Consider the following 17,234-nt stretch of genomic DNA (forward strand, 5'->3'; position numbering starts at 1 on the left):
CATCACAAGATTCAAAAGCGAGCTCAGTACTGCATGATTTTTCTGAACACAAGTATATATTGACTTCAGGTTGACCCTGAAATTTTCAGACATTTGGAAAAACTAAATAGTTAGAAATTAGGCAGACAGTGACCACACAGTGAGAATCAGCCTAAGTCTCAATTCTAGCCTTTTTCTCTGTTATTTATGTGAAGGAATGGAGGAGACCTTCACTGTAAATGTCAACAACACTTAAAATTGTTGTTTCTAATGAAGAAACTTCTTGCTTGAATCACCAAAAAAGATGGGAGGCCTTTCCAGTCCACAGGACTCACTGCAGGCATCTTGCATAGTCTACCTTCTGCCTGCCTTGAAAGTAGGCAAATTGGGATGTTTGTGCACTCTCAAGTGGCCACGAGAAGAGGCTGTAATTTTTCAAGTTGTGTACACCAGCCACCTCCCTCAAAACCCAGCAAACCTACCTGCCCCTCCTGCCAGCAGTGCGTCAACACCCTGCCTCAGGCTCAGGGAACAGAGAGTTGCTGCAGGGCTGTGTTTGCCCTGGGAGCTGTGGCCAGTGCCCATCTCCACAGGTGGTCACCCAACTCCCAACCCTCCAGCCAGCACTTCTGCAGGGTCCTGGGCATCAGTTCCAGCTTTTGGGAATAGACTGACTCAAGGGAGGTTGATTGACATTCTGTGAAGTCTGCCAGGAGACTCTGCACATGGGTCCCTGTCCCACGAATACAGAATGCCACGTGTGTGTCAGCTTTGTGGGGAGAGTAAACTAAACACTACCAATGCTATGGATTAAACAAATCACAGTATTTACTAACAAGTTCTTAGCACAAGCCAGTGCATACACTTTTTTTCAATACACTACCCAAAAGTTCAGCTCTGTATAAAATTCCTCCTTCAGCATTTTTTTACCTTAAGATCTTGTTCCATATGGGAGCTGAGGAATGACCTTTAACAGAAAAGTTTTCACATCTTTTGAGGAATCATCTTTACAGCAGGTCAAGGGAGGTGATTCTTCCACTCTACTTAACCCTAGTGAGGCTGTATCTGGAGTGCTGTGTCCAGTTCTGGGCTCCTCAGGACAGAAAATATGGAGCTCCAGGACCAAGTCCAGTGGAAGGCAACAAAGATGATGAAGGCACTGGAGCATCTCCCTTATGGGGAAACACTGAGGTGAGAAGAGTGAGAAGGAACCTAATCAGTATGTGTCAGTATCTGAAGGGGTGTCAGAGCATGGACCAGGTTCAGCTCAGTGGTGCCAAGCAATGGGATAAGAGGAAACAGGCAGAAACTGATCCCCAGGAAGTTCCGCCTGAATATAAGGAAGAACTTCACTGTGCAGGTGACCAAGCACTGGGACAGGCTGTCCAGAGAGGGTGTGAGATCTCCCTCACTGGGATATCCCAGAACCATCTGGACACAATACTGTGCAATGTGATTTGAGATGACCCTTGATGTTTGAGCAGGGAGGTTGGAGCAGATGACCCAGCGTGGTCCCTTCCAGTGTGACTCATTCTGTGATTTGCCACCCTGGTGCCCAGCATGAGCCCACGGATCCAAGTCTCACCACATGTTCTATTCTCTCTTCCAGAAATACCATATGTGTACACAGTCAACATTATTCATACCTTTGTGAAGCTGGGAATCCAGTGGTTACAACAGGTATCACAATGTGTCTGAAATTCCCTGCACCACTTCTTTTTATTATTGATCAGCTAACTTTAGGAAGTGAATGCAGGAAAAAGCAGCTATGAAGAATTCCAGCATTTAGCAGTGCATTGCAAACATGTGAACTGGCTCTCCAAAACAGCTAATTACAAGCTGAGGAATCTGTCCCCAGATCAAAACTCACGTGTAAATACAAGACAGTGGTTTCTTCAGGCCACTAGCCATACCAGATTTAGGTGGTTTACTGGAGATACACTTCACTAACAACAGGGCTTAAAACTGGCACTCCTCACAAGATCTCATTGATGATTTTTAACAGCATTAAGACAAGAGGCATATACTGTTGCCTAGACACAAAACAAAAGAAAAAAAAAGACAGCATGTGTATGGTATCCTTCCTAGTAATTTTAGAAGAACCTGGCATGCATTAAATGTAAGCTCCATTAAAGCCCTTAAGGCCTTTTTTATAACAAAATATAAATAAAATACATAACATTTGGACGCTTCATTTACATCGTTGTTTTGGAGCCTTTAGGGATTTTTTTTTTCAAGCTTTTCTTCACAACCAAGAGTTTGTTTTTCAGAATACAAGCTTAGTTTCCAACATAATCCCAGGGCTTGAAAAGTTGGAACATTAATTTAAAAAACAATTATGCAAAAACATTTTGCAATAACCATGCATTAACAATTTTGATCTAAACTCAAGTTCAATGCACAGGAAGCAATAAAGTCTGTAGAAAGAGGCAAATTCATGCCAAATAGAAACAGTCCTTGAAAGATTCACAGTGTGCTGGTTAAAGACAAGTAGGAAAATAAATACAGTTGTTATAGAGGGCTCTACATTTTTGATGACCCTTCACAGGTGGGGAGGCAATACCTTCAAGGCCAAAAAACTCAGTAACTACTACAGTGATTCCTAATTCTTTTGACCCTTGCAGAAGCATAAATAAATGGCACTTCACAACACAACAGTCAGAGATGATCTGCTCTTCTGTTCAGGAGGTAGAAGAGAAGAATAATAGTATATCCATGTTTCCACTGTAATTCAAGACTTCTGTGAAGAACTCTAACATGGAGTCATCCAATTAACTGCAAACTTAAGGTTTGCATCTCTGTTCTCAGTAAGCTGAGAGTAGGACTACTCTTTGGGCACACTCCACAGCAAAGCATCAGTTTTGACTGAAATAAGGGACTGTACAGTTGTACTTTCATCACAAGAGCGCAAGAATGAGAAGGGATTTAACTTCAAAACTCACAACATAACTTCCCTTTAGAAGTTTTATTCAGTAATGAAAAGTTGACTCTCTACCTCTTCTGAAACTTTAAACTTTTTTTCCCTCTTCAAACCACTCATTTAATTTCTTTAGGCTATAAAATCAGCTAAATTCCCTGGGGAAACATCAACATTTTTATATCTATATTCCCACGTGATAATGGAAGCTATTACCAATTTTGGTCAAATGCAAAATTCTAATGGAGTCTAGTTCAAAAACGTGCCTCCAACTCGGGAACAAACAACACTCTTGTTAATACCTACTCTGAACAGAACTAATGGCTACATATGCTTGTGCTTCTGCTTTTTTGTTAGAGGAATAAGAGCTGAAGAACAAAAGAATGCTTATAGCAGAAAAATCATCTGTACAACACAGTACCAGTAACAAAATGAGGAAAAAAGTTGGGGAATTAAAGCATAAAATACCTCTTTCAGACCTAGTCAAATGTAGGCAAGGTGTCTGGAAGTGGTACTCCAGTCTCTACAAAGAATGAGAAGATTGGGATAGAAAAGACCTACTTTTCTATTTTTTTTTTCTTGAATCAGCTGTAAATTTTAATTGCCACGTCCAACTGAATATGTTTTCTCAGAGATTAAGTATTGCTCATGCCAAGAAAGCCAATGTAAAAGAAAAAGCTATGCAAGAAAAGCGCATGCATGAAAAGGGAAGATATTTTCTCCAAATAACATTGTGAAATGCCAACTTTTGCAGGCCTGAAAACTCAAGATTTTCACTGGAGATGAATGACCTCTGCCCCATGAGACTACTGAACAACTGCTGAGCAGCACTGAACCATGGCTTTTCCCAGGAGCCCTGACACAAAAGAAAACATCTAAATAAAACCAAGTACAAGAACAGTTAATCATTGCACAATACATCCATTAGCATTGGTGGTCTGGACTAAGACTTAATTCCTTTGTCACTGAATGTGTCACCAGTTCCAGACATCCCTCCAGTACCAAGTGAAAATACAAAGTCTCCTGGCCAGTAGTTCATATTACATCTGATAAAACTGTAACATTTCAAACATGTTCTTAATATTCTCTTATCACCATGGGGAAGAAATTGCTTCCTAGTGTCTTGATGGGAGGGAAATTCTGAGATAGTGACAACAGAATCACTCCCCAACAAATAACTATCACCTTTCAAAGACAAACTGATTCAGGGCCAACAAAGCAACCTCTCTGCTCAAAACAACTGAGCAGGAACAGGGGAAAGTGAAGACCTATAATTACTGCTACAATTAATGACTAAATGTGTGGAAGAGATACTGCATTGATCATGCCTGTTTAGTTTTTTAGTGTATGCTGTGCCATATGTTTTCACTTAAGTTCAAGAAAAATCTGCAGCAACTCTCCCGTCCTCATTACACAGAGAGGATGCCAGATACTAGCTACTCTTTCTTATGAAAGCCTTTTATATTCTTCAAACCACATGTACTGAGAAATTCTATTAATAGTCAGGTATTTCTCCAGTCTTGTTTGTTGCCCTTCTCCAAATAACTCTTTCCTCTTGCTTTAGCTACAGAGGTAAATTTGGGGAGGAGGCCCTCTGGGATTAATAATCTTACTAACACTATAAACAATTTTTCCATTGCTTATTCATTGACAAATTTAACCCTGAGAGCAGCGCACATGCTAGAGAATCTCAGCAGCTACATGGACGGCATGGGCATATTCATACCTCCATAATTACACTGATAAAAGTACTGCTAGAAAAAGGTGTAAATCCAAAAGAAGAAATTTTAATTAACATTTAAAAAAACCTCCATGTGACTTGTTTAAGAGCCCAAGAGTGCTGCAGTCTCCCTGCTCTTTACTGAAAAAAGTTGCAACAGACTTGGTGGGTGCTGGGAAAGAATTCCTACAAGCAAATTTTACCCTTGCAAATGGTGAAACATGGGAGGCACTCCAACATCCTAGTTAATGCCAAAACAATAGCCTGGGACACAGGAGGGTGCTGGGTAACTGCAGCTGTCCCCTACAGGAACCCTTGACATTTGAAGCTTTTAGAGTCCCAACATCTTGTTACAGTTTGATTTTCTTGACAACTCTGAAAGTTGACCAATTTCATCACGTTCCTCACTTTGGGTATGAACACACCAGTAAACAAACTGGCAGCAGGGCATGGGCCCGCAGGGTCCGACTCGAGTCCATACTATTAAAGTGTTAGCACAGTCCCAGATGTGTGCACCAGGGCCAACAAACATCCTCCTCTACAATTCTCACGCATTCACAGGCTAATACAGGCCAGTGACCTTTCATGATAGGAAGCCTGGACATAGCCACTCTATTTTTGTGGGGGGCAGGGAGTTAATCTGTTTGAACAATGAGCTCAACAGCGTTCACAACCACAGGACAACCACTTTATTTATTAATAGAGATGGAGTCATCGTTTCCAAACACTTAGAGTGGCCCATCCTGTTTCCAGATTCTGTCAAATTCCACAGTAGGAGACAACAAGTTTGGTGTGGCAGAAAATCTCAGTTTTTAAAAGTAAGTGTGGTCAAACATGACACCGGCCTGTTTGTCAACACGGCCATTCCTCATTTAGAAAATCTTGATCCAGATTCTGAAATATAATCTCATAGGTTCATAGCCAGCTGCAGAAGTCACTGGGCAAAACCTAGAGCCACTGTTACATGAATGGCCAAACTAGATCCTGGTAGTGACCACTTATGGTGCCAAAACATAATCACACCTCTTCATGCCTATTATTTCCCCAAATCTCTGCACACACAGGAAGCCAGAGTTTCCACAAGGGCTACAGACACCTGTGATGAATGCAACAACATCTTCAACCTGCTGGACCAGCTCCAGCACTCCTGACAGCTCTCACCTCTACTTTTGTCCCAGGTTGCTGGGCATTGTGATCAAGTAATTAGGACGAATCCTTGGTCCAGATCTTTGGTGAACAGAGTCAACAACTACAACATATACTAAAACTCTGCCCGTTTAAGACAGGTTAAGAAAAAGGTACAACAGCTGCTCTTAAGTTCCTTTTCATCTACTTCTAATACCTAGTCTAGGACTCTCAGAACCACTGCTCAAAGAGAATTTTCACAAGACTTCATACCACACACCTCATCTCAGAAAGTCCTGCTCATAAAGCAGCAGGGTTGCCACCTGCTTATTCTGTGCCTCTCTCATGGCATACAACATCACTAAGGCTGTTAGCTGACAATAGCAGCAGTTTCCTATCTGACTCAGGGATGTGCAGTTTTCCTACTGCAGTAGGTCCATTTCACAACCAGTAGCATTCAGGGAAAGTCTAAAAACTTTCATATTCAGGACCATATTCACCTTGAGGGCTTCTGCACACAAATGCTCTTGCCAAGAATAGAGCACTTTGTCCATAAAACCTCCTTGCCTGGGCTAATGGCCAAATCAGAGAATAACCATTGGAGTGAAGGAGCGAGAAATCTTTCACAAAGAAACATTGTTAAACTTTCTAGGCTGTACTGAGTACTTTTAAGCATCTGGAGATAGGAGAACTGTCTTTACAATCAGATTCTCATCGAAGAAAATGAAAATCTCTGATGGACTGTGTCAAAATGATCAGCATACTGCCTTCTCCTTGATATGATACCCTTTAAAGAGCAGTAGTCCTGCCCTGAAAATTTCTGATCCATTTCTAATCTTTCACATGTAATTTATAGAGACGCGTTATTCCAAATGAGTGCAGTACAGCAGACAATACTCTTTAAAAGCTGTTTTCCCCTAAATATTTCAAGACTCATTCTTGCAATCTTGGAACTGTCCTTTCTTGGACCAGTAAACACAAAGTGATGGATAAAAAAGGACTTTGTTCAGCTTTTTTCAGAGGCAAAGCAAAGCAAAACTTAGGTAAGAACAGAAATTTTAACAGGAGAAAGCAGAAATGGTGGATTAGCTTCCAAGTTGCTAAGAATCCCTTGATTTCATAACTGTAGCACTTTCAAGCTACCATAGATTAGTTTCTAGAAGTTCCTTGGAACTTGCAGCATTACTGAAAGTGAGCTCAGTCCTGTAGCTGTGATACAGAAAACACAAACTCAAAAAGACCCATACAAACAAAAGGCCATTTTGCACTTGGAATAGATCACAGTGACTTAAAAGCAGCAGGTGATATTCACCAAAGTTCTCAGTAAGGTTTTCCCATTACCACCTCAGCTGTCGTGTCTCTAAACACCAACCACCTTTCCCAGTGTGATGCACATCAGAAATCCCAGCTGACAGTGTCAGGGGGCTGCCTAACACACAGAGCAGAGCTCCTGCCCTGTTTCAACACAGCCACATCTCTCTACACTTTCTCAGCCACCCTGACAACTCCATTTCCCATGCACATCCCAGCTCTGAGCCTTCACCTTGCACCAGCACGACTGGGCTCCACGCTGCCTGTCTGGATCATTTGTTTGGATATCATTAGATTACCCTGACTGAAAGCCCTAATGAGGTGCTGATCCCATCACCCAGTCAGTCATCTGAGCCCAAATGCATCCCATGGGTCAGCCAGAAAAGACTGATGCAAGAATTCCAAGTGATGTGTAACATGAAAGGGCGCCATTCGCATCCCTAGGACTCGCAGCCTGTCAGCACGGCCATTAGAAATCCGGGGCTACACAGATTTATAATTCAACCCTCCCACACACAGAACTTGCTCCAGACTGAAACTTGGCACAAAATTTAGTCCCAGGAGGGTGTTAAAAAAATAACCTATTCAACGGTTTCCACCCCATGGCTTCAGCTCACAGCCATTTAAATAATGGCAATTTCTTATTTCTCTTTTTAACTGAGGAAATCCAATATAAAACACCAGATTTACATAACATTGCAGTGGTGATACAAGCTGGCAACAAATCCAGAGAGAAGGCTGCCAGAGCCGTTCTGTCATTCTCTTTTGGTGAATTTCTCCATTTGGATTCAGCTTAATGGAATGAATTTTATTCAGGCTAGCTGACATCACATGTAACTACAAATCTCACTTCCACACTTGCCAGGCACCTTGCCCTAGCTTTGTACACCTTGTGTGCTGGTTAGAAGGGGACAAGCCCTCCTGTGGTCACAGCAGCCTCCCACTTGTGCTGCTGTTAGCTCTTTGCTGCAAACTCTGCTGGTTGATTTAGAGGACAGTAATTAGCTTCCTATTGAGCTGCAAAAGACTGACTGGACAAGGAATGGACAACACAAAGAAAGGAACTGATGCAAGCCAAAAGCAATTTGTCAGTAGAGCCTTTGATTTGATCAGAGATTGTTTCGACAACTATCATATACTTACTTCCAGAGAGAGACACAGCCAAGCTTTTTGTGGCTGCAGTTCTTTCTCCACCAGGTTTTTCAATTCCTACAGGATTATCTGTAATCTTGAGTTTATCAGTGAAAAAAAAATCTTACAAGTTGATACAATGCCACAAAAACTTCTGAAATACACAGGACCTCAGACAGTCTGCAGCAAATCACTGCAGTGAGCACAAGCCTTCTGCTCCACTACGCCTTCTGCTCCACCACCACTCAGACAGAGCAACTGTGATAGCACATGTGGGACAGGTAGCAGCTTGTCACCCCAAAACAGATCATCTTCTGGGTGGGCTACTGACTCCCATCTCATCCACCACTCACCACTCCTGCTTTCTCACAGCACACCTGAGACACAGACCCTGCTGCCTCGCTCCATCTGGAGGACAGGGCATGTTAAAATTATCATCAAAGCATCTGAACATACTTCTCTTACTTGTTACATAAGTGAATAAGTAGCCCAACTATAAAATTCTATGAGAAGAAAATGAAGATTTGTATCAGTGGTCAAGCCCAAAGCATCTTTCCTGCTCTTCAGAGAATTACTGACTGAAAGGTACTTCAAACCAGTTTGAACTCTCTGTTGCTGTCAGCAAGGGTGCTACAAAGTCCTCTGGCAGCCAGTGTCAAAATGCTTCTTCTAGAATGTGGTTGTTGGTCTAAACTGCCATTGTTGCACTGACTCTCCCCGTGTACTAAACCATCTTCCCTAATGCCAGACTCCAAGGTCCATGGTCCGATTGTAAAAACCCTTCTGCATTTCTCAGAACTACATATACAATAATTTTCTCAAACAGGGGAAATAAACTGAGCCCAGAGGACCACCTGATTTTTCAAAACAGAAAAGAAAATGGGGCAAGCATCTGCAGAACCATCTTCTCCAACAGCAGCAGTTTTCTCATACCTTGTCCTTTAATTCCAAAGGGGGGTACAAAGTCCCTGATACGTGCCCATTTCCTGAAGGAATCATCCAAGAACATTGGTGCCGGCTTCGAGAACCTGAGAAAACCAAAATGAGAAAGAAATTAACTCCTGAACTAGGAAGGACAAACTTCTGCAGGAATGTTGAGAGAATCCATACCTAAGTGCTGATTCTAATAGTCACTGGTAGCAGTGTACTGTGTAAGGTTTTACTTTTGCCCAAAGATGACTGCAGTGAAGCAAACCTGCCAGAATTTGTGCCACAAGGACACTCAAATCACTCAGGCTGTGAACCTAGCAATCACTTCCACTCAACAATTTAGAACTGCCCCAGTACTGTTTGGCTATTAATTTAGCTACAATAAATGTAAATTGCAAGCAGGGTTTAGGCAGTTTAACTTCCAGCTTTGTGAGCTCAAGTCAGTGTATGTGTTGTGTGAGTGTTTGAGGAGTCTTTGGCCTCACTTGTGCACATACACAGCAGCTATCACCACACAGGCAAGAGAGAAAACAGTTCAGGAGACCATGAAGCAGCTTGTACTTTACAGAGAAAGGAAATGGAAATTCAGTGCCTTCTTCTACATTCATTAACATATAAATGATTAAAGAGACGTCCCTGCCAAACCAAACAGTTATGATCTATCCAGAATCCCTTACAAAAGAGAGACCTAGTCCTTATGGAAATACATTATCCTAATTATACCCTCAACACACAAACACAGCAGCTAGTAAAAAATTGTCTCTTCTAGAAACAATTACTACAGTGGCCAGAGAAAAGGAAACAATTAGCAAATATAGAAACATTAACTTCCATATGGGACCATTTCTGAGTGTATCAAATATACTAGAAAGCATGCTAATACTATTAGAATCTGTTTATTCAATCATATCAAAACAGTAGCAGAGATGTTCTGGATCAAAATCAATCCCACCATGAAAAGGAATGTACTACATGTTCAGGGTTAGAGAAAACCCAGCCACTGCAGAGCAAGGTATGTGCCCCTGAAATAGATCCAGCTTGGCCAACCTACACATGGGAGGAGGACAGATGTAACCCACAGGTTTAGCTCTCCCTTCAGGCTGTTTCTGTACTCAGCTTGCAACTCTTACAGCAGTCAGATAACCCTTGGACTTGAACTACCTGGTTTAGGATAAACTCATCTACACTATGCCACAGCCAAGTACACAGCAACAATTTAAAATAGCAGCACAGTGAAGAAAGGATGGAGTGCAATCTAAATTATAAACTGATCAAAGTGAAGTCCTATCAGAGATGCTCAGTAAATCACAGATGCAGAAATCTATGGAAAGGGGAAAGAGACCAAGAAAATTTAACAAAACAAGAAGACTCAGATTCACCCATGCATACTGCTTCACATCCACTCATGCAATCTTTAATAAGATCATCTATAACCATAAAAGCAAGATGCACGGATGACATGGCTGATCTAGAAGGAAAGGAATGTTTTCCCAGAGCTGAGAATACAAAAGCTTATATATAACTTTATTTGGGAAAAGGTGGGGGAGGTATGTTAGATATATTATAGCTTCTGAAGCTTTTAAGTAAAAACACCCAACAGGCCTATTTAAAAACAAATAAAGAACAATACAGTATTAACTGTAACACATTTACTCTGAAAATATCCTAAAAACTTCAATAACCTGACAAAGTACTTCAATGTTTTCTCACACATCTTGGTGCATCGAAATTTAATTATGTTTCCCTAGAAAGTCTCTGGGGACTTATCTCCATCTCCTTCAAACATCAACGAGAGGAATCTTTGCAGGACTGTCATGCAATGCAAGAGCTTTTATAAGCTGAAGGGCTACAGCACAGCTATTGACAGCCCTTCCTTTACAGCCACCCCTTGAACTCTCAGCAGAAGCCAGGTCCCACAGAGTGGTCCCCATTCTCCCCATGCAGCAGCTGCAGGGAGGGATGACAGCATTGCCTGGGGCTCACCAGCACCTTGGGGCTGCTTTGTAAGGTCACCAAGCTCTCTGGCTGCTGCTGTGACATGCAGTCTCCAGGAAAAACTTGGATACTTCAGAAAATGCATATATGAGAAGGTTTTATTCTCTTCTCAAGAAATGAAAGGGTTCAAGAGGTGCAGTGCAAATAAAATCTTTGCCAGCTCGGTTCATCTGTTCAAAAGCACAGCACAAGAAAGAAGGTACAGGCTATAAGGTCGGGCCTAACTCAGAAGCTGGTGTTATTTATATATGCAAATAACTGGCCTGTTCTGGCTTGTTTGCAAGTAATACACCTGGAAAAGACAATTTAAAGTAGCCCAATGTGGAATAAGGAGTGCCTCTCCCTAATGCAGATTCCCATTTACAAGGTGCCTGGTAAAACCAGGAGGGAAGTCAGATCCTCTTAAGACTCCCTGGACCCCAGGGGAGTTTCCAAAATCAGCTGAAAGCATGCCTGATCTCATGCTCTATGGCATTGCTTCTCCGTGTGACAACCAGGACATCAAAGTGATGCCCAAGAAAGGGTGAAATGATCTTTGGCCTTTTTAATGTATTTGCTACAAGTAAATGAAGGGATTTTTCTAGCAAAAAACACAATAGCCTTAGACTAGCTACTATCATTTGGTAATATTTAATACTCCTATATACAGGGCCAGGGAAACAGACTTTCAACTCATACTTTTGCTTCATTTCAGAGGGAGAAAGAACAGTTTTGGGGAAATATTATATCCACATGACAAAAAGAGAGCAAGTCAGAAGATATTTTGTTCCCATAAATCGTGAAAGTAATTCCGTTTTGGAAATATTAAGAAATTATGAATGCTGTAAGCGCTTTGCCACCTCAATAAATCAGAGCAAGCCAGGACTGATGTCCAGCAGTGACAGGGAAATGCTGTCTGCCAGACTCTCCAGGAGCATGGCTGTTCTGTCTCAGCTCTGAACTGCATCTGGCGTATTCCAGGACCCTTCAGGAAATATCGGGATTTGCCTCAAACAGGCCATGGGAATGCTCTCTGCAGAGCACCTAAAATACATTCCAAGGAATGCATGGGAGTTTGTCAAACAGAAAAAGCAAATGTTTCCGAATGATGTTAAAACTGCGTGTGCTGAGCAGCTCGGTATGGGATGCTGCATTTTGCCTGTCACATCTGCCTAAAGGCAGGCTGGCTTCACTGGCAACCACAGCTCCAGAACCAAAACAGGTCTGTGCTCCTTCAGAAAATGGCACAGAAAGCAAAATTTCGATTTTTTAGATTTAAATTTTAAGCACTTCCTCTCTACTCCACCACAAATTCCAGAACAGACTCATTGCAGGTGACAGCCTGAAAAGTTGAGGAATTTGGCTGCTTGTGGCACACATTTATGACCTGTGTAAATTGAGAGAGAAATGCCAAGCATCTGCAATATCTAGTTTGGATGGCATACCCTCATAAAACACAAATGACATCTAAATGGACTAAATGTTTGACATGATAATTGTGAGGTACACAACAAATCTCTCCCAGTTCTCAGGTTTGAATTCCTCATACAAAGACATTAATAAAATCTCTAACAATTTGTCACCATGCACAGCAAGAGGAAGCAAGTGTTCTGCCAGAAACTGTTCTTAAACAGGAATCTATAATCACACAAAAACGTGATATATACTTGTGCCTAGGGAACTCTGGCTTATGTGACAAAACATTACATTTCCAGTTTTTTCCTCCCTGACAAGAAGAGCTGTGACTCCAAATCATTTCTGAAGGCTCAGCTAGCCTGCTGGAAGCCCCCAGCCAAGTTTTTTGGTCATTCCATTTTGTCCCTAATACTGAGACCACAGCTACTCCTCTTTGATGAGGTACTCAGCATAAGCAGCATGAACTCCCCAAAGTATCTTGCAGCTGCTATTCAAGGTAGCTATGGCACAATTTCAGACATTGAATCTTGACTAGAATCTGCTCCCCACTCCTCACCTGCTGCTTTCCAGACAATTAATATATAAATGTGTAGAAGAGAAAAAGCTACGTCTCAGAGAAAGTAAAACAAATTGATTTACGTGTTTTTGGCTTTAACGAGGAGGGACAGAGAAAAGGTTAAGTTCCTGAATGAGTAAAGAAGATGGCATCACATTTCTAAGGACACTAAGGAAAGGCAGACTGGCAGCCACCAAGCACCACTGTGAGCTTGTGTTTCAGATATTCTCTTTTTTTAAACATCATCCTAAGGTGACCTGTGCTTTTGTTTATTCTTTAATTAAGGAGAATCAGTAGTGCTGGAAAACTGAAAGCAAAAAGAAAAAAGCCCAAACAGTGCTAGAACCTAACGGTGTGCAGAACCTGCACACTGCAATTGTAAAGGGGCAGTAACAGCTTCTTTCTCTTTTTTTAAGCCACACAAATAAATTATTTATTTGTTCTGGCATGACTTCTATTTTCTGTTCGCTGGTGATCAAAAACATTCATGGTTATACAGAAGGCACAAAATCTACCAGTGATATTAATTGAATATAAACTGAAGTCCTTGATTGTTGAATCATTAACTCTGACACAGGCATTTATGGAGAGAGAAAATCTAAACTAACCTTTTCCTTTTTCCTTATTGAGACCTAGATGTATGCTGCCTCCCTTGCCTCCCTTCTCTGGGGAGCAGCATGGTGTGATAACATAGGAATGAGGTTTGTGACATCCTGATTTTACATTTCTTATTGACATTAATCCTCTGTCAAAAATCCAAGCAGCTCAAAGATTCCTCAAGGAGCTGAAAAATTTAAGAAACTGCATTAATAAGGATTAACCCCATCCTACAACCAACATAATGTTTTTTCCTATATCAGTAAATAAGCACCCCCCACAAAAGAAAAAGATGGCTGCAAGAATAATATCTTTAACAGCAGACATCAGGCCAAAAATTAAGTTGATCTTAACAAACTGCAGAACTCTAAAATAAAATAATATAGCAAAGACAATTTAGCACTGAGGAATGGCTGGTCAGAGCACCCTACCACGGCCATTTGAGAGCACCTTACTCTTTTTCAAGACAGTGTGAATCACAAATCTCTACCCATCTTCTCCCCTGCTCTGTTTGCCTAAAGACCCTTGGGTGTATCTGCAGCTGCCTCTTTCAGGCTGCAAAGGTCTTGGCTACTTGGCCACTCCCCACACTGACACCACTGAATTACACAGCAGCACAACATGCTCTGCCGTAAATGTCACCACCACTCCAAAAAGATGACTTTGAACAGGCTTTATTCCATAAGCAGAGGAAAGGGCAGGTAAAATCAAGCAAGCCAAAACCCTACAGACTACGCAGCAGTTATCCCTGCCTACTTCCCTGGGAATGGTTGCTCTGGACCTTTGAGGCACTCTGGAGCATCGTCAGGCTTCTTGCCCTCTGCTCTCCATCACCCTGTAGGTTGTTTAAACTCATCAGTGCAGACCTTTTCTCATTGCCTGCTCATTGCTCAATTTAGAGCTGGACCAGCTGCTCCAAGATGTATCTTAAAAGGCCCCCATCCTCTGCGCTGCGGTTCATACAAAGAACATTGTTACACTCTTGCAGGAAAGATAAACATCCTATCATGAATGAAAAATGTAACTATTACAGCTGGAATACCTATAAAATACTCTATTCAAGATCTGAAAGCATCAACTCAAGGACCATATCCAGTTCTGTGCCTCATGTGAAAAACACGAACAAACTGAAAAAAAAGTCATAGGAGACTGAAAAAAATCTAAGGTCTAGAAAACATGATGTCTGATGAAAGCTAGAAAAAAAAATCACTTTGTTTAGTCTAGAAAAAAACTGGAAGAGGACATGATAAGCCATTAAATATTATAGAGACAGAATCTCTATATCCCTAGTAAAGAGAAGTAGTAACACCAGTCCCAAAATGCAGCAAAGAAAATTTAATCTCTAAAAAAATGTTTCTTCTGCTTGGGATTATCATACATGGAAATCTACTCTTTGGACATGAGTTACAGAACTCACATCAACTATAAAGCTTTCTGATTTGATTGTATTATTTTTAACAAGTTTATATCTATTAAAAACCAGTTAGCCACAGCTGTGCCTGCTTTTAAGAGGGAAATGCAAATAGACGATCTTTTGAAGCTCTGCATGGTCTACTTCTCTAAAACCACTTTCATACTGGGTTAACATTGCTAGAAGGTGACCAAGTAGCCAAGTTAGAGTCTGCTGTAGCTGGGAATCAAGAGCTTCCCTTCAGACTCCTTGCACTTCTTAAGTATTTCTCTTCATATATGGTAATCAAATTTCAGTGCAATCACTGTAGATAAGCAGCACATGTATTTTCCAGCCTGCTGCCTGCCAAGAGTGCTTTCTGTTTGTACCCCGCACCTTTGTGATAAACAGGAAGACACGTAAAGTTTAACCTTTCTGCAGTCATTAATGTCTTGGGCTTATGGCACCACCAAGGCACAAAATCAAATAATGATTTAATATTGGCTCAGTCCCTCCTCCTCACTGACTGTGTTCTGACATGCATAAAGTCCAACAAAGTGTCCCAAGCAGCTTACCTATGTAATGCAATTAGTCATGGGGACTGGAAAAGTTTTGAGATAAACTAAATATTAAAGACAAAAAAGAAATCGGTTTACCTGCTCTGATGAAATCCTCACACTTTCCTACTGATTCTCCAAACATTTCAGACAAAAAACACACATGCATGCACAAAAATAACAAGAAGCTTGGTTTAAAGGTTGGCTTCCTCTTGGAAAAAAACAACAAACCCAAAACTATAAAATTCAGACCAGGCAGAGACTTTGTCCTGACCTGCCTCATGGAGCAGCTTATAAGACGACATGCAAAATTTGTCATTGTTCACAAAACTCTCTAATACCAAAACACAATTATGCAAGAGTGAAAAGCTAACTTCTCAACAACACAAGGTTCTGTTAGTTTAAAAACCAGTCTTCTAACATCATTTCAATGTCATAGCTTGTTTCTCGTGTATTCTTGTCAATGATTCAAGATTGAATTACAGCTCATTCTTCCTACAAAAAGCCAGGTGGGGGGTTCAAGAACTCTGAGGGAGCACTGAGCCAAATAGATGAGATTATGTGTTATTTGGAAACATGATGAAGGTGAGCGAAAGCAGACTGCAATTACTGCCTGAATTTCCAAAGCCTTCTGTGCAAACAAAAAACGAGATGAAGAGGGAAGGTGAAAGGTCCAACACTTCTCCCAAAAAGAAAGAGTTAGCTTCCGTAGAAGGTGCCAGCCAGCAACTCTGCCAGTTGGCCAGACTTTAGTACAATCATGTCCCTTTTAATATTCTGCTGGAACAGGAAGGGGCTTGTGCTTTCTAATGAACACCAACTGGAGAGCAGTCACGTAGGGTCTGCTGCTGTGCAACACTGCACTCCCAGAGGGCAGGGTATCTGGGGGATCTCTTTTTTCTGGTGAAGACCTAACACATTCCAGAAAACTGCAGAGGATGGGCACAGTTCCCAACACCAACCTGTTGTCTTTCATCACACTAATTAACCAGTCTGTTAAATGCAGTGACTGCACATTGCTTTTATAAAGCCAACTTCATGTTCTCTTTATCCTTCTTGCAGAGAGAAGTTAATCCCTGTCATTGCCACTCACTGCTCATTCTTGCCACCACTGGTCGTGTCTGACTGTCCTGAGTTGCCAGCAGACTTATGGTGGAGCACAACAAATTGCACTTCTCTGTTTCAAAAGCCTCTGATCTCATTTTCTCCTGCCCCATTATTTAACATATATGCTTATCTTGAGTTTATCTTACTGTATCAAACCAATCTTCAGATTTCAAATCATTGGCGGAAACAGTAAAATTTTGAGTGGCCTTCATACAAGTAATTATGTCACTGCAAAAGGAGCCTGGAACACTCAATGCTGTAAAGAAATTGGTATATATGTAGGGAACAGGACAGTGATGAAAAATAGCCTTCCACCATCAGCTAAGCCAAAAATGCACATATTGCTCAGCACAGCCAAGCACAGATGTGACTGCTCTGCTGATGTACAGCACAGGGGACGTGGCACAGAGGGGAAAGAGCTGTTGGAACTAATGAACAACTAAGTACAAAATGAGCGTGACTCGATCCTAATACAACCAGCTAAAGATAAAAATAAGGTCACCAATGTTTAAAAAAATCCAGAA

At 41.4% G+C, this 17,234-nt stretch overlaps 1 protein-coding gene across 11 annotated transcripts in view; it reads right to left on the bottom strand.

The window, feature by feature from the left end:
- The window catches only part of ST3GAL3 (ST3 beta-galactoside alpha-2,3-sialyltransferase 3), a 178,144-nt gene that overhangs the window by 60,703 nt on the left and 100,207 nt on the right, over positions 1-17,234 (bottom strand). For all 11 annotated transcript variants that reach the window (XM_042779551.1, XM_042779549.1, XM_033066987.2 and 8 more), the window contains one exon: positions 9,117-9,211. In XM_042779551.1, coding sequence (XP_042635485.1) covers positions 9,117-9,211 — 95 coding nt within the window. The remainder of the gene's footprint in view (positions 1-9,116; positions 9,212-17,234) is intronic.

This window comes from Catharus ustulatus, chromosome 9 (genome assembly GCF_009819885.2).
Source record: "Catharus ustulatus isolate bCatUst1 chromosome 9, bCatUst1.pri.v2, whole genome shotgun sequence".
NCBI lineage: Eukaryota > Metazoa > Chordata > Aves > Passeriformes > Turdidae > Catharus > Catharus ustulatus.